Below are 26,924 nucleotides of genomic sequence, written 5' to 3'. Positions count from 1 at the left end.
CAGCAGATACAGGACCATCTAAGCATGTTTTCATGGAAAGTCCCTAGAATAAATTCATTGCCCAGTCCGACAGTGAGCCAACAAACTCTGCAGGCATTTGGAGACGTGCAGAAGACCTGACATGCTTCCAAACAGCAACAAAAACTGTCAGTCATTTCCATTTTCACTCCTTCTGTTCCCTTCCACCCTCATGAAAATATCCATTACTGGCTGGCTGAACTGGTGCGAAGCTACAGACAAGAAATGGGACACAACTACTAAAAAGACCACATAGGCTGGGAAGATTACAGTGGATTACAGGCAAACAGGTCCCTTTCTTCACAGTAGGGGAGAAAAAGGCTTTTAAAACTGAGACAATTGTCTGGAAACAAAGAACTACAGTTTTCACCTTAATATACCTAATCAGAGTAAACACCATCTTGCTAAAAAAAGGGGGAGATAGCAAAGCATTTTTTTTTCCCAACAGTTGTATACAGGCGCAGGGCTCCTTTGCCTTGAATGTGCTAGGAATTTACATTCCTATAAATAACATTAGGTTGGTTGGTCTCTTAATGATACTTTTGCATGGGAAACCTCCCAAAACCAGAAATCTAGAGTTATAGGGTTGTCAATTCTGTGCAAAGATTATGTTTAATACACTTTTACAAAAACACCACAAGGAACAAACAGGATTTTGGGGGAAATAGGTGGTAAACGTGTATCAGTGCATGCCTATCACAAGAAATATTTAAAAGCAGGTCTTTTGTATTGATACCTCCCTGTATGTTCTACATACAGAAAATGTCTCATAGAAGATCTATTGAAAGCCTGACTCCCTTCTGTGCCTGTTCTGTATTTTGTATATACCGTCACATGCCCTTCCCTTCTTTGAAGACAACTCTACACATTACAAGTTCATTAATGACTCCTCACTAGTCTCCACATGGGAGATCAGTCACTAACAGCATAAAGCATCCATCCACACAAATGTGACATTGTAATTTCAGGATTCAATAGGAAAACTTGCAGGTATAATTCCCAAATACAGTATCCAGAAAAAGATGTGTTTGAAAATTGTTAGTTTCATTCACTAATAGGCTACCACACAATTACTAAGAATACCACCGTTTAATCTAAGTAACACAGGTCCTAATAATGACAACTTTCCTATTTCATCTCTCACCTAGTTTTGCAAGTTATACTGTGCTCCTAATACTGTAGAAAGCTCTCTGAAGAAGCAACCTCACTAAAAGTTTAAAACAAATATACTCTTTCTTCCTATTGAATTTCACTGTATCACATATGGAAAAAAGAGTCTCTGGGAAAGCACATACTCACTAATTGTTGCATATTGCTTATACAGTGTACAGTCTGTAGCTGTCAGAATACAACTTTCTTCTTTAGTCAGAATGCTACTTTGATGACTAAATAATGTTACTCCTGAGAAGAAATTAAATTCTTTGATCTTCCATGTTTTTGTACAGCTCACTTGGCACAGAAATTATGATATTAAAAAAATCAAGTTCATGAACACTGCAAGGAGAAACAGGGAAGTTACAACTCTGTGTTTCATTTATTTCAGCCAGAGTTATTATGTAAGTCTTCAAACACGATGAAGACCAGTAAGTTCACATTTCTATTCTAAAGATATCTCACATCAAGACTGACACAATAGTCTTACATTCACCTTGAATGATAAGGAATTCACTTTTCTTCTTACGCTTGTACTCACAGAGAACTATTGCTGAAGAAACAGAGCCCAGCAGCAAGCATGCTGGCTCCAGAAATGCTTTCAAGCTTTTCTGACCTCACATGTTCGCTGGATTTGATCACAGCTAAATTCATTTTTTACAAACTACACATGAACAAGATGTCATGTAGGCATGGTCATAAAATATTTCCATTATTGTACTCAGAAAATAATCCAGTTCTAGGAAGCTAAGAGAACTGAGTGCAAACTTTAAGGGCAACATTAGCCTAGCATTGGCATCTGAAAACTTAAGATTATGGACTCAAATGGCAAACACGGCGACTTAGATAAGTATCTTACAACAGTGAAGCTCAGCCCTACAGCATCGAAGGCAGACTGAGACAGATCTGTATGTAGATATACAATGGTCAAAACCTCCTACAGCAAGGAGAGCAGCTCATCAACATGCACAGAATGTTTCAGAGAGCTTCTCACACAGCTTGCTTGTAGCGGACGTGATTAACATGGAGTTGTAAATCCTTTACGTTCAAATCAGATAACACATCTAACATTGAGTCTGAAGAAAGCTGGACTTAGAGAAAGCTCAAGTTGTGATGCAAACTGCTCAGGAAGCCACCCTTTTGGTCTGAACTAAAAGCCAGACAAAACCTCCTCTGTCCAGGGGCAGAAACTTGGGTTATTGTAGTCTGCATCCACATCTAGAGCAACTGCTCTGACAGAAATTTTATGTGATGTAGCCATGCAGATGTGTAACACTTTAAGAAGGTTTTAGAAGAATGGAGGAAGCTGGCATCTTTTTGTAGTGTTAGCTTCTGAGCCTACCTGGGTCAATAAGATACTGCAACACTGCATTGTTTTACCATGGAAGGCCTTTCTTCACCACCACAAAACCTGAAACTATCTACTGTTTCTACCGAGGCACAAGAGAAGAGGCTGGCTAAAAGATGCCAGCAGCGAGAGGAAAGATCTAAGGAAGCTCAGATCCACGTGAAATCAATGTAACTGATGTGAAAATACCCCTTTTAAAAAATCTGCACAAATATTTACAAAATGTCAAGATCAGATAATTTGTAAATTAGTCCTTTTGTTTGGGATGGGTCACTCAGAGCATCACCAATTTGGATTTTGTTAGGCTGACAAGCAAAGATAAAACGTTTGGGGTTTTTTCTGTGCTAAAAGGGTGTCAGCAAGCATATCTCTGATCTCCAGCAGGCAAATTACTCCAGCAGCTAGCAACTGGGTGCTTGTACACAAGTCCCAGCTGCTGAAAGAGACTGGAAAGCCATGCGGGAGTGAGGGGTGTTAACTAGCAGTCTAGTCCCCAGCAGGATCAAAGACAGAGCTCTTATGGAATAAGATTGTTTTAAAGTAGCTTTCCTTTTTTTGTAAAAGTAGATTTTTTTGTAAAGTAGATTTCCTTTTTTTCTTTTTTTATTAGGAAGTCGCCTACTATTTTTACTGTATTCTAATAAATAGAACAGATGTACAGCTTTTGCTACAATACTCACAGTTTACAAATAAATGTCAGACTTCTAGCCAGTATCTCTTCCTCGCCAGAAGCAACTAGCAAGGCCTTGAACTTGGGCCACCTGTTTGGATCAAGGACATACTGATGTTGGAGTGTGATGAAAAAGACATCACCACGCTGACACAAGCAAACATCAACATTTCTCAGGCAACGTGGCACAGTGCAAAAGTGGAACAGGTCTTTAAAAGCAGTTTCTTAAATTACACAAAAAAGGTCTTCCTTTTTACAAGGATTAAAAAAAAAAAAAAGACTGGGTGGTCTTTTCTGATTATGCCTCTGCAAAATTAAGAAGAATGTGGAAACAACCACTTATTACGAAGCAATCCACCACCAACTTTTCTTTCTCAGTTTGTTGCTAAAGGTTACACAAGTTCTAATGATGCAAAAATTAGCTATTCTGGCTTTTACACAATGTAATTTCAGTGATCTTCTTGCTTTGTTACTTTTGCTGAAAAGTTATTTAAAGCTTGATGCAGTGGTGCAGAGTGGATTCTCACTGCTTACAAAGAAAACTGGACAGAGTGCTAAGGACAGAAAATACTACAGGTGTCGTGTAAGTGTTTTCACATACAGCAAAGATGAAATAAACCACTCACCCACAGTTTCCTTCAAAGCCAGAATATGAACATAAGTATACAGGTAATACCCTCTCAGGGAAGAAAAAAAACAACTTTTGGCTAACATAAGCAATTTGAAAGAAAGTATCAAATCCCTTTTTATTTTCTTCAAGTCTGTGTGCTATCGAATTACAGTTCATACAGGTTGCTTTAAAAGAGAGTGACCAATGTGAAGGAATACACTACTAGATTTGGATTATTCTACAGATGGCTGGAGTACAATGCAGTACTCAGGCTGGCTGCAACGGTCTCAGTGAATATCAAAACAAAGATACTTTTTATGTTTTTCTCTCAAAATGAATCCATTTAGCTCCAAATTAATTACATTTTTCTCTTTCCAGCCAGCACTGCATGATGCAAACCTAAAATGCTAAAGCAAAGAATAAAAAGTGGTATTATATGGTGTAATCTTTTCATAAAGATAGACATGAAATTAATATTGAAACTATGCTTAATGCTTTTCAGGTTTTTACCTTTTTAACATACACGTTCTTCAAAGGGAAAAAAGGAAAAATAAGGTGTTACAGGTCAGTTTGCAAATGCTATTTTTTCTGTATGAAGAATTTTATAAACTGCTGTTTAAATCCATGTTAAAGATACTAAGTCACTTCTTCAAAAAAAATACTAAAAGCTTATGATTTGTTTAATGTCTTGTCTGCACTGATTATAACACAGGTTAAAAGTGTAGTATATGAGTTAGTCATTGATATTTAGATTTGCAGTCTAAGAAGTTTTGAAACTTTTAAAATAACCTAACATGTTTCCAGATTTTTCTTACATCTCCTCTTATACATGGAGAGAATGCTAAGAAGTATTTGCTGACTACCAAAGGTTTTTAAATTTAAAAGAAAAATAAATACAGGAAATGGTTTAAAATATTTTCTCTTGAAATAGTATTTATATGCTACTATGGAAAGGAATTTAACACAACTTTCTTCCTCATTTTAGTCACAAGAAGGTTTTCAACATGCATACTGTTCCCCACAACATTCTCACCTCTAAATAGGAGAGATACAGATTTGACGGATGGACTGGTAGATGGGTAAGGAATTGGCTGGATGGCAGCACCCAAAGAGTTACAATCAATGGCTCAAGGTCCAAGTGGAAACCACTAATGAGTGGTATCCCTCAAACGTCTGCACTAGGACCACTATTATTTAATATCTTCATTATTGTCTTCATTAATGACACAAATAGTGGGATTGAGTGCACACTCAGAAAGTTTGTGGATGACACCAAGCTCTGCGGTGCAGCTGATTAGCTAGAAGGAAGGGATGCCATTCAGCGGGACCTGGACAGGCTTGAGGAGTGGGCCCATGTGAACCTCATGAAGTTCAACAAGGCCAAGTGCAAGGTCCTGTTCCTGACTTGGGGCAAGCCCCGGCATCAACACAGACTGGAGGATGAAGGGATTGAGAGCAGCCCTTTGAAGAAGGACTTGGGGGTGCTGGTGGATGAAAAATTGGATGCGAGCCAGCAATGTGCACTTGCAGCCCAAAAAGCCAATCGCATCCTGGGCTGCATCAAAAGAAGTGTGGCCAGCAGGTTGAGGGAGGGGGTTCTCCCACTCTACTCCGCTCTGGTGAGACCCCACCTGGAGTACTGCGTCCAGCTCTGGGGTCCCCAGTACAAGAAAGACATGGACCTGTTGGAGCGGGTCCAGAGGAGGGCCACAAAAATGATCAGAGGGATGGAACACCTCTCCTATGAGGAAAGGCTGAGAGAGTTGGGGTTGTTCAGCCTAGAGAAGAGAAGGCTCCGGTGAGACCTTATTGCAGCTGTTAAGTACTTAAAGGAGGCTTATATGAAAGATGGGGACAGACTTTTTAGTAGGGCCTGTAGTGATAGGACAAAGGGTAATGGTTTTAAACTAAAAGAAGGTAGATTTAGAATAGATAGAGGAAGAAATTTTTTACGGTGAGGGTGGTGAAATACTGGAACAGGTTGCCCAGGGAGGTTGTAGATGCCCCATCCCTGGAAACATTCAAGGTCAGGTTGGGCAGGGCTCTAAGCAATGCAGTCTATTGACAGATGTCCCTGCCCATGGCAGGGGAGTTGGACTAGGTGATCTTTAAAGGTTCCTTCCAACCCAAACCATTCTATGATACAACGATACATGTCTTAACATGTGACACTATTTTACAGACAAAAATACATTTTAGTACTTGTACTACAATACTCAGACAAATTAGAATGATGTCAGTTAATACTGAAATACCTTGGTTTTAATACTGACTTCAAATATACTCAAGTCCAAAACAGCTTGATTTTCTCTTCTTAAGACAGAAGTAATGAGGTAATGGTAAAGGGAACAATGAAGAATGATATGCAGGTATGGTAGGTTATAAAAAATCTGATTTCTAACCTGACATAATGACACATACAATGTTATACATATAAATGCAGTTTTTACATAGACTAGAGACTTTAGCTTAAAGAGGGAAAGAAGAATATGATGGTGAAGAGTACTACCAGGGAACTGTAATAGCTGCTTCCCCACTGGCTAAATGGGGACTGTTAAGTCTGTCTTTCCTTTATACAACAGAAATATTTTCCAACAATTTCAGGGAAAACGTACCTATCTTGAACACACCGTACATTCTCCCATATTCTCGGTTGTTAAACACCTTCAGGGTATGACTATCCATGTACAGTAAATTGCTTTGTCTTTAATCTTCATGATTCACCTATTCTTCTATCTAAAGCAAGATTCTGTGTTTTTTGCACTGTTTTCCTAAGAAAAATGAGGAAGTAAGGAGGACTGAACTATCTCAAGTTCAAATTAAGCATACATCAGAGACAAAATGGAGACTCTAGACTTCCTATTTCCTCCTATTTAGTACCAAGCCAGTGCTCTAGTTGCATTCAATGTGTAAAACTGTGCACCAACTGGCAGAAAAATGAACTGGGAAAACAAATGCTTGACAGATGAACCGATGAACCAGAAAGATACCCTCATTAACCTGGTCAGGTAGTCAGCTGAGGCCTCAGGGTGACAGCAGTCTTATGAAAAAGCATATTACGAGTATCTGCGCTCTCTTACTGGTGAGTGACAGAATTAACAGTTGAGCAGACACTAAAGGGAGATACCATTAGATTCCAGGCATGAGAAAAATTTTGTGACTGCTGAAAAGAGAGTAATTCCACAGCCCTATGCAGAGGAATGAACTACCAAAATTGCAAACCAGTTGTTTTAATGAGAACAAATAGTTGTTTTAATGAGAACAAATAGTCCAATATGCTTGGGACAATTATTTTAAAAGGATTAAATCACTATTGTGTAGGAGAATCAATTCTACTTGGATTGTTTTGTTTATCTTGGAGATAAACAGATTAACTTGTCTGCAACCATAAACTAGCCAGAACTCTGGTGGTCAGGCAAAGGCAGTGTGGGATCAGAAGGTGTCTAAGGAATATGTAGATCCAACAGTTCATTTGACAGTTGGCAATCCAGTTCTCAAACTGATAAATGCAGTACTTGTTTTTTTGTGGCATTGTGGCTGCTAAAGATGCAGCCTACAGAGATATTAAAATCCAAAATGTTAGAACACAGCCTGAGATTGCAAGAGGAAGGACCAACTGAATAAACTGCATCTCCATATCAGCAAGAACTTTGGTAAATACACAAAGTCAGTTTTTTAATTTGGACTGTTTCTCCAGGAATTGTCCATGTTTTCTGTGTGTTGGAAGTATTGAAATGTGAAAGTAAACACATGGGAGGTCAAAAACTGCAAGCCATTCAACAATAACCATGGTTGGTACAGCAACGAATGAAAACTTTTTGATACTGAAGATCCAGAAGATCCTCTATTGAAGATCCATTCCATTCCTTTTTTCTTTGGGAACTAAAACTTTTCCTTCTGAAATACATCCTTCGATAGGTCTACACGTAAGACAAGAGACTTGTCTTAAAACATATCCCATTGTATGAGGAAGAGAAGAGAGCATTTATCTCTGTTAGCAAGAACACAGCCATCAGGCAGAATCAAGTGATTCTCCTCTGCTCGGCACTCGTGAGGCTTCATCTGAGACACTGCATCCAGCCTTGCACACCCCCAGTAGTGGACAGATGTTAAGAAAGTGGAGGGAGTTCAGCATCATCTGGATGGTTATCATCTGGATGCACCACATGTGAGGAGATACTAGGACAAGTTGGGTTTGCTTAGTTTGAAACAGGGTTAAGAATGGGGAATCTAATTGCAATCCTATCTGTAACAGTTTTAGCATTAAATTGTACCTCTGTGAGAGGTGATTTTAGTTTATCTTGTTAAAGATTACAGATCTTATCTGTTTAGAGACCCTACCTCATACAAAGAATGATTTTGGTAATAAATAACAACCATCCCTTAGCTGAAGAGTTGACAAGGAATGCAATTTCAAGCCATCCATGAGGATTCAATTTCCCTGAATTTTTTTCACAGGGAGTCGACCCAAATGAAATCCCTAGAAGCTGGCAATCACACCTTTTAGATGGCCACTGTTCTTCACTCTTAGAAGACATGGAATGGGATGTACATCAAACAAGTAATCTCAACAGATATTGGCTGATCAGCAGTGACAGTAGGCAGAAAATGATCTAGATAACTTGGTAGTAGGCCAGTAAAATTCACAAGGGACAAGGCTGTTGAATGGCCAATCTTGGGATCCAAAGACTTTGCTGACCTCTTGCTTGTCTGTCACCGCCAGTTTAAAAGTGCTGCAACTGGAGTCTGATTAATGATTTTTAAACAATGCAAAAGTGTTCCAGCACAATCTCCAATAGCTCTGAAACTTTAAAAAGAGTATAAAATATCCATAAAGAGCAAGATAGGACTGAATACCCAAAGGGTTCGGAGCTCTTGGATAAAAAAATTGCTGCTATTAGTCAGTTACGCCTCCAGATACTACCATTCAGAGCATCACCTAGCCAATAGGGCTCTTGGTGTAGAATCAAAATGCTATGGTCAGATAATACAAGGTGCTAGATTCACTTCAACTGTTAAAATGTGTTTAATAGAAAGTCAATAGGTTAATTTTGCATTAGTGGTTGCATAGCCTATTCTCTCAGAATAAAGACAGCATAAAAACACAAGGCTGGCATAAACTCTGTATTTGTTGCATATATTCTAGATAATGTGACAGAATGGCAATCATGTACCCAACAGTACAATTCTTCTGTGAGCAATCTGGTTAGTGCAGAGATACAGTACTAATGATTGTGAAATCATGCCTAGACTCCATGGCGTAAACTTAATTGTGAAACCATGGCATTAGACTTAATTTCTTCTCCAGGTACTGACTGGCTGTGAATTGAACTGAAGACGCTATTTACAGGCCAGTATGTGGCAAATTTCCAAGCAAACAAGAGAATGAAGAACTGAAGATAACTATCAAAATGGGGCTGTAAATTACCATGCTGAAAGCTCTTACCCAAAAGCTCCCTGGAATTTTTCACTACTGTGAAGACATACCACAAAGAATCTCATAGGGCATTATTCAGATAATAATAATAATAATAATAATAATAATAATAATAATAATAATGGTTACTAGAAAATGCTGCATTTTCTACAATTCTGTTTAATGCAGCATGGCATCATCTCCTTAGTAGTTGCATTTTCCTATATAATGCATTTTGCTAACACTGTGTTTACAGAAACCAAGACACATTAAACACTGACAGAGATCCACATTCAAAACCTACACAAATTAATGAAATTTTAAGACAATTTACATTGGCTACTTCATAAAATCCCAGCATCCCACTGCTTCTAGCTGCTGACTACAAAAAGCTCCTAAATTCTAGCCAGTTGAATGACTACAGTTGAAAGCACAAAATAATGCAAGAATTTTAAAACAAAATATAGCTTTGTCACAAATCCTCTTTTCCACCCTGACCACAGGGGTTTAAATATGCAATGGTTTCATAGCCTAGAAAATGTGTGAGATAACTCTGACTGAGGATTACAAAGAAAGTAATTAGTTCATGCAGATCAATCCAGAAATCGACGTAGACATTGGAAAAGACCGACCTCAGGATCAAGAGACTGCAACAGCAGGTGCTGTCCAGCCCTGCCATCACTCTGTGTTCTAGGAGCCAGAAGGAAAAGATAGTCCTTCCTTCACCATCCCTGTAATTCCCAGTTAGGTGATACCTGGCCTTCGATAACAGCCTCTCCCTGTATTTCTAGACTACTACATTGGCAGCTGTGTGAAATGAGGTAGGGGGTCTCAGTCATAACCCACAGCATGCAGAAAAAAGCAATCGAAGTTTGCATGTTTTATTGGTCTAAACACTTAACCAGTGAGAGATAAACTACTCACTCATCCAAAGAGGTAGCCAAGACAGAGTCTTAGTACAGGAAACAAACACCGTTCTTCCACATGCGTGTTTGAAGAGCAGGGCATAAAGAGAAGCGTAGTCTTGTTATGTATTAGGAACAACAGAACTGCAAAATAACAATGTATAATACAGGAAAGGCGGAACAGAGACCTTTCTTATAGCCAGAAAAGCTTACTGCTTTCCTTATTGCAAGGGCCTGACAACGGCAGATACCACCAGCAGAATTTTTCTACTCCTAAAAAGGAATTTTGATGGACTATGGTCAGAGACCAACATAAAGTCTATATATTAAAAAAATATACCCACAATCAGCTTATTCCTACTGAATAAGGATTTGACCAGAGTGGTTCACTAGTACCATAGAGAAATTAAAAAAACAACAACAAAAAAAGAGATATTTTCAAAAAAGTTAAATACAGATGTTATGTTTTGCAGTGATAAAAACTTTCTGCTCCATCAGTACAATAAATTTATTTAATGCCTTCAACTAAATAAACAAATTTTTAAATCCATAAATCTCTCGTTCACTTGATGTTAAAGTCTCAAAGTATGCCCAATATTTTTGCCAGTATAGCTACTTTTCAGTGAACTGCAGTGAACGCTGTATTATTTGGGCTTTTTTGTAGCTGCTTTTCAGTGAATTGCAGTGAACACAGTATTATTTGGGCTTTTAAATTTCTTTCTTTTTTGGTCCCCTATCAGGAAGCCTATTCATGCTATATCAGAAATGGTTCCTTCCACACTAGTGTAATGTAGAAAATCTAATATCAAAGGAAAAAACTTGTTCTAAAACCTGTGGGTAAATATTAGGTGCATATATGCAGCACTCATTATTTAGAATCTTGTATTCTGTCCTTTTAAACATTTTTTCAATTCAAGCTGTTTTGAATAACAAGGAGGAAAAAGGCACCTGAAATAAGTAAATTTTAGAGATTTTGCTTTTTAACAAAAATGAAAGGTGCTCATGGGCATACACACTTTATGTAAATGCTTAGCACCAAAGAACTTTATTATGGTTTAGATATATTTCAGTGGATGAAAGGGAGGAATGGAACAGGAGAAAAGTAAGAGCTTTTAATGTACGCATTGAATTAATCCTACATCAGTGTAGATTAAAAGAGCAATAGTGGTAAATGAAAGTCTGTAAAAATATATATATTTGAGCTTTCCAGCATCCCTGAGAATTTACCAAATATATACTACCTTTGTTCACAGGTTTGCGTGTCATCTACAGCACAGCATGAGATTAGATTGGCTCTACAGCCTAATGCTTTCTTGATACATTTACCTAGCCACAGCTCTGATGTTCAGTTCTCGCTTTCGCTGAAAGATGAAATGGCTTGCACACACTTCTGCTGACTTCATTTTCCTCTTGATCCTCAACACTAAAAGCTGAAGTTTTAAAAGTGGTACTTCTGAAAAAGCTTAGGAGACTGTAAGAGTGGTAACTTGCCTCATACATAATTTCGTAGCAGCAATTTATATTTTTTTATTAGGAGTAAAGTGCAAATTTGTATAAATGAGTGGTAAATTCAGTTCCCTCACATTGCAGTGAAGAGCAGTAACAGCTTGACTCTTGAGATATTTTTGTTTATTTTCAATCCAAGCTTGGACATGTTTTGCATGAGAGATGATATGAATTTCTACACTACCTAGGTTCTACTTCCATACTCACATAGAAAATATATAAATCACACAAAGAAATGTTTTCTTGTGGCCCTCTATATATACTTCTACAAAAAAAACCAGACACACCTACAATAGAAAAATGTTTCTATCAAAGAATTAAAAGTCTGAAATCTCATTTGAAAATTACTTGTTTTTCAAAAAATCCAATTAATTAACAAGCAGGTTTTAGGCAAATCCATCTGTCCATTCCAAAAGACAATTAATAGCTTTGCCCAGAATATTAAATCTTACATGACCACAGAAGTACTGACACTTAATTCAATACTGTACCATCTTGCTAGAGGGGAAGAGCAGCTCTTTTGTAAACCCTATTAAAAATGTATGAGATTTTTTTATTTTGGAAAATCTAATTTTTTAATCCATAACCCTTAAACATCATGCACATTAAAAACCAACATGAATTCTAAACAAAGCAGGTCAAAACCAGGCAGCATATATTAATAACAATGGGGCTATTAGCATGGAATCAGAATGCCAGTATTAACATGAGTAGGTGACATGTCTATACAGCGAGCTAACTGACAATATGAATTTTCTCAATATGCACACCTTTTGCCCCAAACTCCTTCTGTGGCAATGGTGATGCATGCATTTTATGCAGCAATGAGAAAACAAGTAAGTGGCATTATTTTTAAAATACATGCCTTTATTTGTTTTTGCCCAAGAAGAAGAAGAACTGGCAGAGGACAGAAAAATAAATTCAATAGCGAAAAAATTATGATTAAAGAAATCTAAGATGCAAAATGCAATTTTTTCCTGTGTTAAAGATGACTTCATAAGAGACTTTAAAGCACATCATAGGAATATCTGGCATTGTCATGGAAGTCAGAGTTACAAACTTGGAGAAGGGAGCTATTTTCTGTTGCAATACCACAAAATCAAAGGATCTAGAAAACACAGGCATATTTAACGCTAGACTCCACTCCTAGTCCAAGGAGATCCCAAAGCCGCAGTCATACTCCCTTTAAAAACTTACTTCTCAAACTTGAAAGCACCTCCACACTCCAGAAAGAAGTACCTTTTGTCACACTCTGCTATCCATAACTTCAACTCCATTTATATTCCATCAATTTCAATCGGTAACCTCTCGTCAGACTTTCTCTTCTCCCTTCATCTGTTTGCAGGTAAGTACTTCAAACACTTTGGGATTGTTGTCAAAGCTCCTTGAAACTGCTTCTTGAAACAGGGTGTCTGGCCTTCAGAAGTCATCAACCATTAATTCATTTTTAACAAATCTAACTACAGTATGGAAAGAACCCTTGCAAGTGTGTCCGTTTAACTGACAAAATAAACTTGGAAATACTCTCTTCATCATTGCAATTTTTGTTTAGCATTAAAGTAATAGACCCAGCTGTCCCTTCAGTTTATTTCTACCACAAAACACAAAGCCTGGTGAATTCTCAAGCAATTCACACAATGGATGAAACACCAGTAATTATGGAACAAAGATGCAGAAAGAGAAAGGTAGCAGAAATGAGTAAGCAAAGCTTCCCTTAAAAGATAATTAGCTTTCCAGCTAAAAAAAAAAAAAAAACAAACCTCACTTTCAGATTTCTTCTGTTTCACTGTGAACAGTCTGAAACCAATGACTTTAGAGGTAGCAGTGTATGTACATCCCTATCAGACAACCTCCCAGACTCCAGCTGGATTTCTTGAGCCTCATGTGGGTTTATCTGTCTAATAATCCTCAGTAGACCTCTATTCAGAAGCTTGTCGCATCTTCCCTTAAGCCCAAGTAAAATGTTTGCAACCACATTTTTGGGCAAGGCTTTCCAAAGGACTACTACTTCTTATGTAAATGAATCAACACTTCAGCTTTAATTAAAAAAAAAACACATCCTGACATATCAGCTCCTTTTATAAAGTTAGTATGAGTCAATGACAGTTGTATTGCTAATCTCAGTAAATGCCTTCCCTCCATCTGTTAATTGTCATACTATTGTCAAATTGAGGGGAATATATTAAGATGCTACTTAAAGCTTATACTACGTTTTATCCACTGAGCTTTAGAAAGACGTATTTTCTAATGCAATAATAGGGGATTTGCTTCAACTCCCAAAGCACCTTATCCATTAGTCCAGTTTTTTTCCACCTTTAGTACAGCTTCTCTATACTGAAGAATCCAATTTTCTCTCTACTTGTAGAACTCATGATTTGGGAGACTTTCAGTTCCTTTCAGAAAATAAAAGATGCTTAACTCCAAGAATAGGCAAAATATGACTTGAGAATGGAAATGAACTTTAGAAAAGCATGATTTCCTGCTTTTTAGTTGTAATCAATATACAATTATTAAAAGTAAGAATCACATGTTGATTCTGAAAAAAGAATTTTGAGGGGGTTATTATTATGAAATTATGTTGGTAATGAAATGGAATTACTGCTCACCATCAACCACCTTGCAAACATCCATTCTTTTCTTAATTATTTTTTTCAACACCTGGATAATTCCTTCAATTTTGCATTCCCATTCCTAAAGCCAAACCCCCTTTTTTGACAAAAAGGTTGTTGTCCCTTATAGTTAGGAATTTCAGAACATTACATTATTTTTAAGTAATCACAATTACAAAGTACAGTAACTGATTCAATTACAGTTTCTTCAGAGTAAATACATATTATTTCTTTTACACTTACACTTTGCAAATGTATGAACCCAATGATTCCTTTTTCTATCAAATAATGGATAATAATAAATGGGTTAACTATTAATAAACATTACTTATTATTAAATTTACAGTAAAAATAATAAATTTAAGTAGCAGCAGGACTAACTACTAAAAATCATAGTCAGACTGCAAAAAGGATGTAATTATTTTTCTTGCTGCCAAAGCGCCAACTCTGTCTCTAGATAGTAAAATATTCTTCCTTCCTCATGCAAAACCGCTATGAAGGTTATCACTTCAATGCATCTGCTTAGTTTCTTATTTCATAAAAATGTAGCCTGTTGCCCTACTGTAGAAACCTCCCAGCAGTGTGCTACAAAAAACTAGACTCTGCCTAAACATAACATAACATAACGTAACGTAACGTAACATAACACAACATAACACATCTCGAGTTGGAAGGGACCCATAAGGATCATCAAGTCCAACTCCCAAATTAATGTAATGTTGGCCAACTGCTACTGCATTGCCAGCTTTCTTCTGTCATAATATCCCTTGCAAGTTACCACTCCAATACGCTTCAAAAGTTCGTATGTCTTTAGGTGACAGCATATTAGATTAACATAAAAAGGATTTCCATCTAGCCAAATCTGGTAATGACTTGCAATAGTTGCCAACTGTTTATCAGCTTATGTTAAAAGAACAGCTGATTTCTATGTATATACAACTGGTTAGAGCTGCACCATTCAAAACAGTTCAGCTGACATTTTTATCCATAAGAGTAAACTGGGTAATGTGAGTAAACTTCTCAAATCCATGAAGAATGCAGACTTTTTGGTAGAATGTAGATGTTACATTCTCATAATAGCTTAGTGTCTTCTAAACACTACAAAGCTGATACACTACCACATGATAGGAAGTACTGTCACCTAGCCACCCTACAATTGAACATACCACAGATTGTTTTTCTTTCCTCTACCAAAACTTCAGAGAGAAATTTTTCAATAACAAAGCAAGTAAATTCATATTTATTGAAAGCAAAATAAAAGTATTTAATCCAAAATACTGTTTATAGCACAGAGAGCATTAGTACCCATTAACTTGCCTTATGTTTTTAACACAAACAATGACACTATTACTGGGTTGGGGTTTCTTTGTTAGGTTTTTTCTTTTGTTTGTTTCAGGACCTGAGCACCTAAAATTTTATCTTAAGGACAAATAAGCAGACTATTTAAGTTTCTTAAACTTCATTGGAGTTTACAGTAAGCTAAACAAGAATAATATTTAATCATTCATACATGTTAACTTTTAAATCCAGATTTATTTACTTTCTAAGGTTGTATCTTTTTCCCCATCACAAGCAATGTCATGTGTATCATTAAGGCTATGTAAAAATTCTAATTAAGAACAAAGAAAATTTTTCATTGCCTTTAATAGAATTCTGTGATTTTAGCCTGCAACTGCATTAACATCACTCCAACTAACACCACTCCAACTAACACTAAACTATTTTAATAAGGGCATATACTTATGTCCCCTGTTTTTTTATAGAAATAAATAATAGGCAAGATTGTTATTCTCCTAATATGAAAAAAACCCCAAAGACAAGAACATTATAAAACCATAATTTGCTCTAACAACTTGATGAAACTAGTCATAAAATAACAATGTTTAAGTTTAATGTTCTGCAGGAAAGCATACTGTGTATGGCAGAAGAGAAAAGAGACATAAAAGAGGAAAAATTCTACATATAGGGAAATATTTAAAGATGCTGAAAGTGATTTTCTCTCCCTTAGTATCTGTCACAGCATTTTCAGAATCTGTATCTATACTTATGTTATTGTTAATATTAGCATAACAGTTCTCTGAATTTATTCTGGCTCATGCCCGTTATGCTTACAAAATTCAACACAACAGCAGCACAGTTCTAGTTGAAGATCTTGCTGTGTCTCCTTAGCTGCCTATGCAACAATCTCAAGCACAGGCTGCAAAGGCAATCTTTGCTCTTCGTTTAGCAAACTCTTCTTCATTGACAGCTTTGTGTTTTTCTTTTTGTCTTTGCAGTAATGAAGAAAACAAAGAACTTGCTGAATGTACATACTGCCTTAGACCTTGTGTACAGAATTAGTTTAGTATTTGGTAACACTGCAAATTTACTGGCATTTGTGTTATATAAAACAGCTCAACATTTGGATGGCTTATGATTTCATAGTGCATCTGCAGAGTTCATACATAATACATATTTTTCTGAGGTTCATCCAAATAAAAGGAACTGAACAAACAGCAATCTGTGATGATGACATGGACGTCATCTTAGCTGGAAAATGTAGTGCTCCCTCAAAAGTAAAATAAGTAATTTTACCACTGCATTGAATATCACTTTAGAATTACATTGCACTAACTAGTTTGAATATTTAGAAAGCCCAAACCTCATGGATGGTCTTTGCAAATCTAGTGCCCATATATGCAGAGAAATACTATGTTTAGTCTTCTACACTGCCAAGCATGAAGCTGTGCAGGGCATCTAGAAAGAGAAAGGGAATACAGATCCTAAGGAGTACTAAACACTTTGTATTTAACATTGCATTACTGGTATAATCCTATATTACTAAAACTTGCATTCTGTACGCACCAAAAGTAAAGATGAGTGACAGGTGTAAAGGCAGAGACAAATCAAAAGTAATTAATCACTGAGATGCTTGAAGATGGTTTACATCAGCCCTCCAAATTCTTTTACACTGAAGGATTCCTTAAGTTTCTTACAGAGCATAAATAAAACAGGAGTTTAAACACTATTGAAAGAGAAAGCTGTCAGCGTAAAAGAATATTGGAATGAAAACAAATTGACACAAATTAACAAAATATTCAGCTCAAATTCAAACAAAGGTTCTTAAACACTGTGACAGAGAAACCTAGAGGAGTCTTCCCATCAAAGTAATGGGGCCAAAAATCGGAACTGATTTTATAATGAAGATCACAGAATTTATGAAGGAGCTATATGACATAGCAATCTCATGAAAGCAAGGAAATAGTAGCACAAGGTATCACTTTAAGTTCCAGATTCTTAAATTCTCATCCAAAGAGTGATGCACCCAAAATCAGCAGTCACTTCTGAGCACTATATCACTGGATATATTGGAACAAAGCAACTTTCAAAAGTATTAGAGAATATTAGTTTCTCAAAGCACACTAAATATTAACCCACATCAAAAATAAGCCAAAAATCCACTGTATATTGACAGCTAAGGTCAGCTAGTGCCACAAACCTCCCTTGAATCTTAAAATCATGAAGCTCAAGACTTAACAAGGAAGCAGCCTCCCACGTACCTTGCTCTCTGCCCATTGTTTGCAGCGTTGTTGATAATACTGCCCAACACAACATAAAGCTTTCAGTTCTACATCCAACACATCATAAATAGCAACATGTACCTTATCTTTATCAAACCTACAAAATCTCAGAAGCAGCTTTGAAGCAACAGAATAGTATATCAGATTGTCACACAGTCCATTTGTTTATTTTGCTTTAGTATTTGTGACAGCTGGTAAGATAAAAATCCACTCTGCCCAGACTCTCAGTTTAGTGTAGTATCCCTGGGATCAGTGGGTACTCTAACCAGCATCTCTCCTACATAATTTCCCATCAAACATCCTAAACCATGTCAGACTCAGTGATGTCAGAAATAGCTTCAGGGAATATTGTATATTGTCACTGTGAAACAGGCACAGCAGGTTACTCCAGAGAATAATCTCTTTCATTAAATTTTTAAGAAGTGAAATATCATTAGATGATTCATTCTCTGCAATCTGTATTGTTTTGTAAAATAACTGAAAAAAGAGTTCATTGATCCATGTTTTACATTTTTTCCTTTAATTCTCTTGGGCGCAGAGGAAAGACAAAGTCTTCAAAACTCTGAGAAGTAGTTTCAGTTTTATGTCTGGATTTGAGTCGAGTCCCAAAAGGGCCAATCTGTAGCTAAATGAACACAGGGAGAATATTTAATTTTGCTATCATCATAGGACTGATTTCCACACAACAGAAAGAAAACATTCTCAGTCAGCTCTTGTCCAAATTGAAAATCTCCAATCTTCGTATCTTTTTGCATAACACCTCATCCCTTACAGCCTACTGCTTTTGTACCAAACCCCCCCCAAGCTTTCTTTATTCAAATTTTTCTTTAAATGTAGTCTTCTGACGCTTGTTTCAGATGCACAACAGAAACTAATTTTAATTTTCTTCTTGTGCCTTCATTCTGGTAACGGATATATAAAGAACATTTAAACTGTATTACTGAATTTAGAAGATTTTGTAGAAGGATCCTTTCACACTTCAGTAATTGTATATAACTAAACAATCTGTACTTGACTGAAAACAGGCTTCACTGTTTTTAATGAAAGTTTCCTCAAATAGTAAGAAAAGTTTCCCATTCCTCAAAAATTGCTTCGCAAACTGAGGCACATTCTGATTTCTAAAAAGCAAACTTTTAAAAAACTGACGTGTAGTAGTATCTTTGGCATCTTTAGTTTTTTGGTTTAGAAGAAAGAGGAGCTATAAATAATGACAAAGCTTGCCGCAAGTTTCTTATCAGATGCCTATTTGTATGAACAAACATGGAGTAAGTAGTAAATTCATGTATTGGGGGGATGAGCACTAAGAAAAATAAAATACAAGATACTATGCAAATTCAAGCTAAGCAGTTCATGGAAGCCACAGCTTAGGATCAAGCCTGAATAACTTACTTTAAAGGATGAAAAATAAAAGGGATGTGTGCTTTCAAAAATATTTGGAAAGGAGTAGTGTTCCTCAGCACAGGGCAAGAGCTAACACTGCATGGAACCACTAAAACAAATGCCTAGCTTTACATGCTACTTAGAGCTCTCTGTTGAGAATAAGAGATGCAAAAGAAGCAACATGTGTAAAATACACATTATAGATATTGGTACAGAAGAAAAGAACAGTCCCAGCATGTGAGAACAATTCAGAGTTTCAAAAATCTGAACACAACTTGAAATGGTCAGGATGCTTAATTCTGTATTGTATGCCATTTGCAGTTGCTGGTGAAAGATTTACAAGATTTTTTTTTTAAATTATTATTATTACTTTTATATAGTTGACATTTCAATATTGTCCTCCATTCTAAATCAAAATTTACTGTATTCTTAATCCTTAGATATGGATGTTTACATAATCACCTCAACTCACAGGACAATGAACTATGTAGTATTAGACTCCAACATGTTCTTAGTACTAAAAAGTTACTGGACTTGCATAGAGACACACAAAAAGGATCAAGTACAACAGGAAAGAGGGCCTCTGCTCTCTGGCCACCTGCCTTTTCCTCCTCTTTGGCTATCTTTCCTGCTTTGAATGATAAATCTGCTTTACCACAGAACAGCATTCACTTTTCAAAACACCCACTTTGGGATCTGGCATTTCCAATTAGAAATATCAATTCTAGGCAGACAGGGGAGGGGAAAGAAAAGGAGATATTCTAATGAGAGTAGCAACCCATTTGGGTTTTTATTTGTTCACTGTTGATGTGCTTAGGGATATATCACTTAATTAATATAACACAAAGATAACAGTTGTGTTCAAGGTAATCCTTGTAAAAATTCAGTCAGGAACATGTGCAGTGATCATGGTTCAATTGCAAGTAGGTCTTGTCAAGCTTTACAACATATATGGAAACAGCACAGACTATTCTCCCCTTCTCTGGTATGGTAGTAATTAAAATACAAATAATTAATTAAGATGAAGCTTTTATTATTAAACTGTAATTTTTACAAAACTTTAAACCAGCAGCTTAGAAGTCGAACAAATATTCAGGAATAAAAATGTAAGCATGAAAAATGTTTCAGATTTCAACTACAGAATACGGGCAAAACGTCTCCAGTGGAACACCACTTTGCAAACCTCTGTTGTGATCTGATTAAAATGTGAAGACGCTAAGAAATGATGCACAACATCATTTCTTTCTTCTCTCTCAAATTTGCAAAAAATTCTTAAATGAACTGTGAAACTTTTTATACCGTTTCAAGCTCCTTCTTGGCAACCAAACACGCAAACCATTAATTTCTTCTGGATATTCTGTTTGTTTCGGTTTTCTGACCTATTCTATACATTACTGGAACAGTATCATAACCGCACAAATGCAAAGGAGGTATCACCAACTTCCAACCTCCTCAATTTTTTTTCTTCTGCAGGCTGAAAGAATGTAAGCTTTTAATAAGGCTGGTTAAGATTGCTCTATTATAGCAACTTTCTCCTATAAAATGCTGAATTTGACATGTTACTGCAGAAAATTTTAATTCTAATGAAAGCTTAGCTAGAAACCTGTCTGCTTTTCTGGCAGCTCCTCTGCCTGCTTCCCTGGGCCTGAAGACTGCCAAGGACACAAGGCTAAGGACAAGAGGAAATGGCCTCAAGTTGAGGCAAGGGAGATTTAGGTTAGATATTAGGAAAAATTTTTTTACTGAGAGGGTTGTCAAACATTGGAATGGGCTGCCCAGGGAAGTGGTTGAGTCACCATCCCTGGAGGTATTCAAAAAGCGAGTGGATAGGGTACTCCAGGGCATGGTTTAGGGGGCATGGTTAATGGTTGGACTTGATGATCTTGAAGGTCTTTTCCAACCGAAATGATTCTATGATTCTATGATTCTATGATTCTAATGAGGTTCTCACATCTTCCACCAATCTGTCCAGAGGGCTGCTGCAGAGTGAAAGTACCAGGACAGCGACAGGTTTGGATTTCCAAACCAGTGCCATCCCTGGCTGTTGAATGACAAAGATATTGGGGTTTTTGAGCTCCAGGCCTAACAGCAGCACCATCAGGGGCTGCTGGAAGCTTTGGCTTCCAAAATCTTGCCAACAGGCTGCCTCGTGGCCAGCCAGACCCTCAAGGCTACCACTGCTTCTGGGTGGCAGTTGGCCAAACATCTGCTACTCTGTCATACAGGGTAGGGTACAAAGTCATCCAGGTTATCACAGAGTCTGATATGTTCCTTGGCAAGAAACCAAGATCCTTATCTCTATGTGATTTTCCCACACCTACTGTTAGACCTGAACAAGACTTTGCAGTTATTACGGTCCTCAGCCTGCTTGATAAAGACAACTGTCATTTGTTGCAAAGGACAAAGCATGGTAAGTATCTGTTTTTCATTTGTGTTGCTGGTGGGTTTTGTAGGTATAAAATATAATACAAAAGAAGATGTAATAAGTTAATCTTTTTTTCTCCCTACCCCCTCATTAGGACTTGATTTCCTACTCTGCAGTGCTCTGGACTGAACCACAACTGTGGTATCACTCAAGGGAACCAGTCTGACACCTAAAATTTGGTTTTGGACACAAAATCCAGGCTGTTTTTACTTACACTGCAGTTAAAACATTTAAATAGCAAAAGGCATTATATATACTATGACATGTTGTAACCAGAAATCCTAAGCCATTCTGTATGAAATATCCAGTAACCAAATCTGAAGGGTAAAATCTAGAGAATCAATGAATAAACAACTATTCATTAAATAACAGATTACTTTAGGTATTATCACATAAAATGGACCACATAAGCAGGAAAAGAGCCTTATAGTCAAACATTGTATCTGTTGCAATGTGAGCAACATATAAATGGGTTTAATAGAGTAGTAAAATCATCATTTTCTGAGTACAGCCAGTAAGCCAGGAAAAATAAAGTAGTTTCTTAAGTAAAATAAGCTTTGAAATGAAGTAGAAGTACACTGCACTGAAATGGATGAGAAGCTGGTGAGGTGTCCAGTAATGATGCATTTAAATAAGCAATTTGGCTGGAATTTGCAGTCATCTGTGAATAATTTATCAAGTTGAGTAAAGCAGCTCAAAAGCACATGCTGGCTAAAAACTGCTGATTATTTTTGCTGTGTCAAAATCCAAAGTCTCCCTCAGTTTCAGTTCCTTTTCTTCTAAATCCATAAAATGGCTGAGAACACTCCTGTACACTGCCTAGGTGACAGCTGATCACAGAGTTTATTTTTCCTAAAAATATTCCAGAACAGAGACTGTAAAAATGGACAAAGTCTTTCTTCTTTCTCTAAGAAAACAAAAGGAAAAATACAACTACTAAAGCGTCATGTACATTCACACTGACACAGCATAGTGTGCATCGGTAGATTTCTACACACTCTACAAAGTACAATCAGTGTCTGAGACTCAGGTACACTGCTTATCCCACAAGACATACAGTCTCCCGCTCTCAGCAGCCTATGCGGAGCCTGTATCATAACACAGACTTCATACACTAACCACCCAGAATTAAAAAAAAACCCACAATGGGACCAGTGGTCTCTTCACTGCTTGTCCCACCTTACACTCTTCAGACACTGAAAAGGAACATTCAGACTGCTTTTGGAAGGAATTCAGATACTGGACCTCAGACTGATTTCTTTTTGTGTTTGACATTTGAATATTTTCAATCCTAGCCTCACTGGAGAGAAGAAATGTTGCAGAAGAACAATGAATTCTACCTAGTTGTAAAAGAACTCACTCTGTAAGACAGGTGTGAAAAACTTTTGCACCATATCACTGTTCCTGTGATCAGGAATAGCATATTTATTATTTTGAACTGTAGAGTCCAGAGCCATCATGAAGAACCCTCTGCCTCTCTAATTACAACACACTTTTATTTATACCACAGGGATTCTTGTCCTTAGCAAGCATACTTACCTCAAATGTAGTGATGAAGAGCAGCCTACCTCAAATATTTCAATATTGCATCCTTTCTTTTCTATCATAGTTCAGCCTTCATGAATCTGTTTTTGCCCATATACAAACACTCCACTTTCTGGCACCCTGCCTCTAATACGGTGTACCTTTTTGCTGTCCCTCACTAATGCTGCTCACCAAAAAAGTTTTATTCCCCCAGTTCCAACAAAAGCAGACTTCGCTCCAACTTGTAAAGCTCCCACCTTCTGCCTACATTTCTCATACGCAGCTTCCAGAAAGGGAATCCCTTCATCCTTTTACTGTTTAGTCACCTCTTGTAATAATTCATCGAAAAAAATCAAAATTCAACCCTTAAAATTCAAGCATTTCACTTGCTTGAACCAAAAGCTTGATGCCATGCCCAACATGGAAAATGCCCCCCAAAACTGTCTCTACTTTTGGCTGCCTTAGTTGCCATGCCCCTCCTCAAAGTACTGAACATCAAGGAGAACAAAGAGCATACTGACACATTCAAAGTATTTAGCTTGACAAAGCCAAATGACTTCAACTAACAAATTTCTAGAATATTTCATTTATCCACAGAACAAAATGGCACTGCACAGTATTTCACAGGAGAAATGTGTTGTCAGATTAAGAAAAAAATAATTTTCCTAATTAAAAAAAAAAAAACAGCAAACCCCTTCCACTTTACAGCTTTGAGGACACAATACTGAAAAGGTCCTAAAGCCTATTAATTAAAATGCTTTGGTTCATTTTGTTGAAGAAAGCATTCAGATTAGTGAATCCATGTAGAATTGATCATTATAATAATATTGAAGTTAGTGAGACAGAACTCACATTTGCACTAGGAAAAACAGTGTTTCCTGTGCATTTTTGGTTTTTTACATAACAACAGAAAAAAATCCACCTGCTCAAGAAGAAAACATAGCATGTATTTCTTCATGGATCCCAGAACAAATTTGAAAAAACTTCTGCTGACTTGACCCAGCTTGACAATATAGATCATTGCAATGATTTAAAAGAATGTATAAATATTACATGTTATGAAACACACAGATGCTACTAAAAATAATATATTCAGACACTATTTCAAATAAAATAAGTTCTACTAATGCAATCTATATTGCAGCATTCGGAGATAACAGAATAGGAGCATGATGTAGCACCCCTCAACAGCTGCTCTTAAAATTTTGTTTTGGAAATGCAGCAAATGGAATAAAGAAGTGGAAGTTAACATAGTCTTAACTCATAAGTACATAGATCATGAGTTAATTCTATTAAAATGTGAATAGAATTGTGTCAAAATGAAGTATAATTCTGAACAAACTTCCTTCGTCATTCTGGTTAAGTGAATTAAACTTTTCTTGATGTATTCTCACTTGAGGCTCAAGAATCCATTACAAATGTCTAAACCAAGACTGGATAACATATGTCTTGTGGCTTTTTCATATTACCATTTTAATTTTCAAAATACCTCAAGAGGTGAAAAAGCACTGAAGATGAAAATACTTCTATCAAAAGAAAAACAGAAAGAAAACCCACATAATTTAATTAGCTGAGAAACCAGAGCTTTGTTAAAAGTTGTAAATATAATAAAGAAGATTATCACTCAGCCACAGAAATATATCTCCCAGCATGCCTTTGAAGAAGGACATTTAAATTCACCAAAAGATCAATTACTGTTTGTAAGGATAACTACGAAAGTTAATAGAGAGCGTTGGCAAGCGTTGTTCTCATAATAAGCCAGCAAAGTACCATGGATAAAGTAATACAAAACATTAAAGCTTTAGAGACTATGGCTCTCCCAAAACACAGCTCAATCACATACAGAAAATGAACAGAGGAAGGGCATATTTGAGACTCTGGAAAAACGCAGTCCAGAAGTTAATATTCAAACCCTTGTGTTGGTATTACTGAGTACTCAAAACTCAAGTTCAACAAAAGTATTCTTCCTCAATTGGCTGCTTTTAAGATTTCCCCTTAAGGCACCTCATGTGCTAACTCCTTCTTCCTAGATGCTTCTCCATCTGAATTACAGCCTGTAAGAACTTGCTGAGCCATGTACACAGGAATGAAGCAATGGACCTAAAAGCTTTATTCAAAGAATCCTAGTGCCTTCTTCCAGGTTTTCCTATGAAAAGTGAAGATGGAAAAATATATGGAAAAAACCCACTCTTTATATGTTTTGAATGTCCCAAAGCTTAGTTAGCACAGTTCAAGTGGGCCAGTGGTGTCTCAGATCTTTTAGACTGTGCCTTAGGCAATAAAAAATAATGTACTTACCACCCCCATAACATGACCTTGGTTATGAAGTCAGGGAACTGCCAACAGTCCCTGGGAACGGTTCAGTGACAAGGGTTCACAGATAGGAAAACCTCTGCACTTAGTAGAGGTTGTCCATCTTTTGATTTCTTTGCAGCAAAAGGATGAACTCCTGAAGAAAGCTACCATCTGAGAAACCCATACAGGAAGGACAGCCAAGAGGCAGGACTAGATGATGGTTCTCAGGGGCCTGAAAATTGCTACAAGATACATGAATAGATATGTGAATGAACTAGAACAATGTGTTATTGTTTATGCCGTATTCACACATTTACATTCCGGCACATATTTGCAAACACTCCAGCTGCATTCACTATGTTAACACTCAGTGTGGCAACCAGTGGAGTTGTTAGTGAGAGCAGCCTGGAAGAACTGCATCTTGTGATTTGAAAAGAGTATATATTTATCCCAAGGAATCAAGAATGCCTCCTTTCAGGGCTGAACTGAATTGATTGTGTGGGAATGATTCAGCTACAAAGGTTCCCTAGAGATGAACAAAAATGCCTTCATGTCATGGAATTACTAATAGCCTACTGGCATATATGACAATGAATCCTGAAAGTATAGTGAGGGGTAAGTGAAAGGAGCATCTCAGAATGAAACCCCAGGCAAGTCTGGTGTAATTTGTGAAGAGTAAGCCGGTGCTGGGAAAAGCCCCTACTTGCCATACCTATTTAAAAATCCAAATTTTGCCAGGAAAGAAGGACGTGTTAGGGCTTTGCCCTAGAGAGCTTAGGTGTTCTGTGCCCAGATCTGTTGGGGCACCTGCAGAGGCTGTGCACAAGCATGTGAAGATACAGCAAGGCATCATTCCAGAAAAGTAGAATTAAATCCCGCAGTGGAAGCTGAACACATTAAATCATCCACTTTCTGGTTTCTAGAGGCTTTGTATTAGCTATTCTCTACATCCTCAAAAACTACAGAGCACCAGTGAATAATCTTAACCCCATCTTAGTGAAGCTTTTATTCACTTATTTCCTTGGTCTTCAAAGCAAAAAATTTCCTGGCAGGCCCTTAATTCACAGGCCTAATCCTTCTATCCATTTATGTGGATTCTTTGAGGAGATACTTCTGAATACAGAATGCTGTAATTACTCCTTTCATTGCCCTTGCATCATCCTCCCATTTCTCTGTTGCTCAGCACAGCCTGGCTTACACTCCTGAGGTACCTTCCCAGAAAGGCAAACCTTAGTAAAGGTATGGGGAACTGAACAGCAGAGGATGCAAGAACAGCAAAGGACTGGTTTGGAACAAGGCTGTATTTAAAAGGTTATGAAAAAGCAGGAGCCAGCAGTACAAGAGGAAGATGGATAGAGGCAGGACTTAGGCCGTAGCAAATTCTGACTTCATATTCTGCTGTTACAAGTTTATTACACAGTTTGGGACAAATTGCTTAACACATACTCATGCTTAAAGTTAGACTGAGATTTGCCTGTATATAAGCCACTACCGTCAAAGTTCACA

The 26,924-nt window shown here is 37.1% G+C and overlaps 1 protein-coding gene across 3 annotated transcripts in view; it reads right to left on the bottom strand.

The window, feature by feature from the left end:
• COMMD10 (COMM domain containing 10) overlaps positions 1-26,924 on the bottom strand; it is a 115,145-nt gene that overhangs the window by 7,199 nt on the left and 81,022 nt on the right. The window contains exon 6 of one of the 3 annotated variants that reach the window (XM_052777066.1): positions 3,199-3,279. The exons of the other annotated variants lie outside the window; for them this stretch is intronic. Within the exon in view, the coding sequence (XP_052633026.1) occupies positions 3,223-3,279 (57 nt within the window). The 3' untranslated portion in view covers positions 3,199-3,222. The remainder of the gene's footprint in view (positions 1-3,198; positions 3,280-26,924) is intronic. 3 annotated transcript variants of the gene reach the window in all.

The sequence above is a fragment of the Harpia harpyja genome, chromosome Z (assembly GCF_026419915.1).
Source record: "Harpia harpyja isolate bHarHar1 chromosome Z, bHarHar1 primary haplotype, whole genome shotgun sequence".
In the NCBI taxonomy this organism is placed as follows: Eukaryota; Metazoa; Chordata; class Aves; order Accipitriformes; family Accipitridae; genus Harpia; species Harpia harpyja.
Note: the sequence above shows the minus strand (reverse complement) of the source record. Positions and strands in the feature narration are given on the sequence as shown.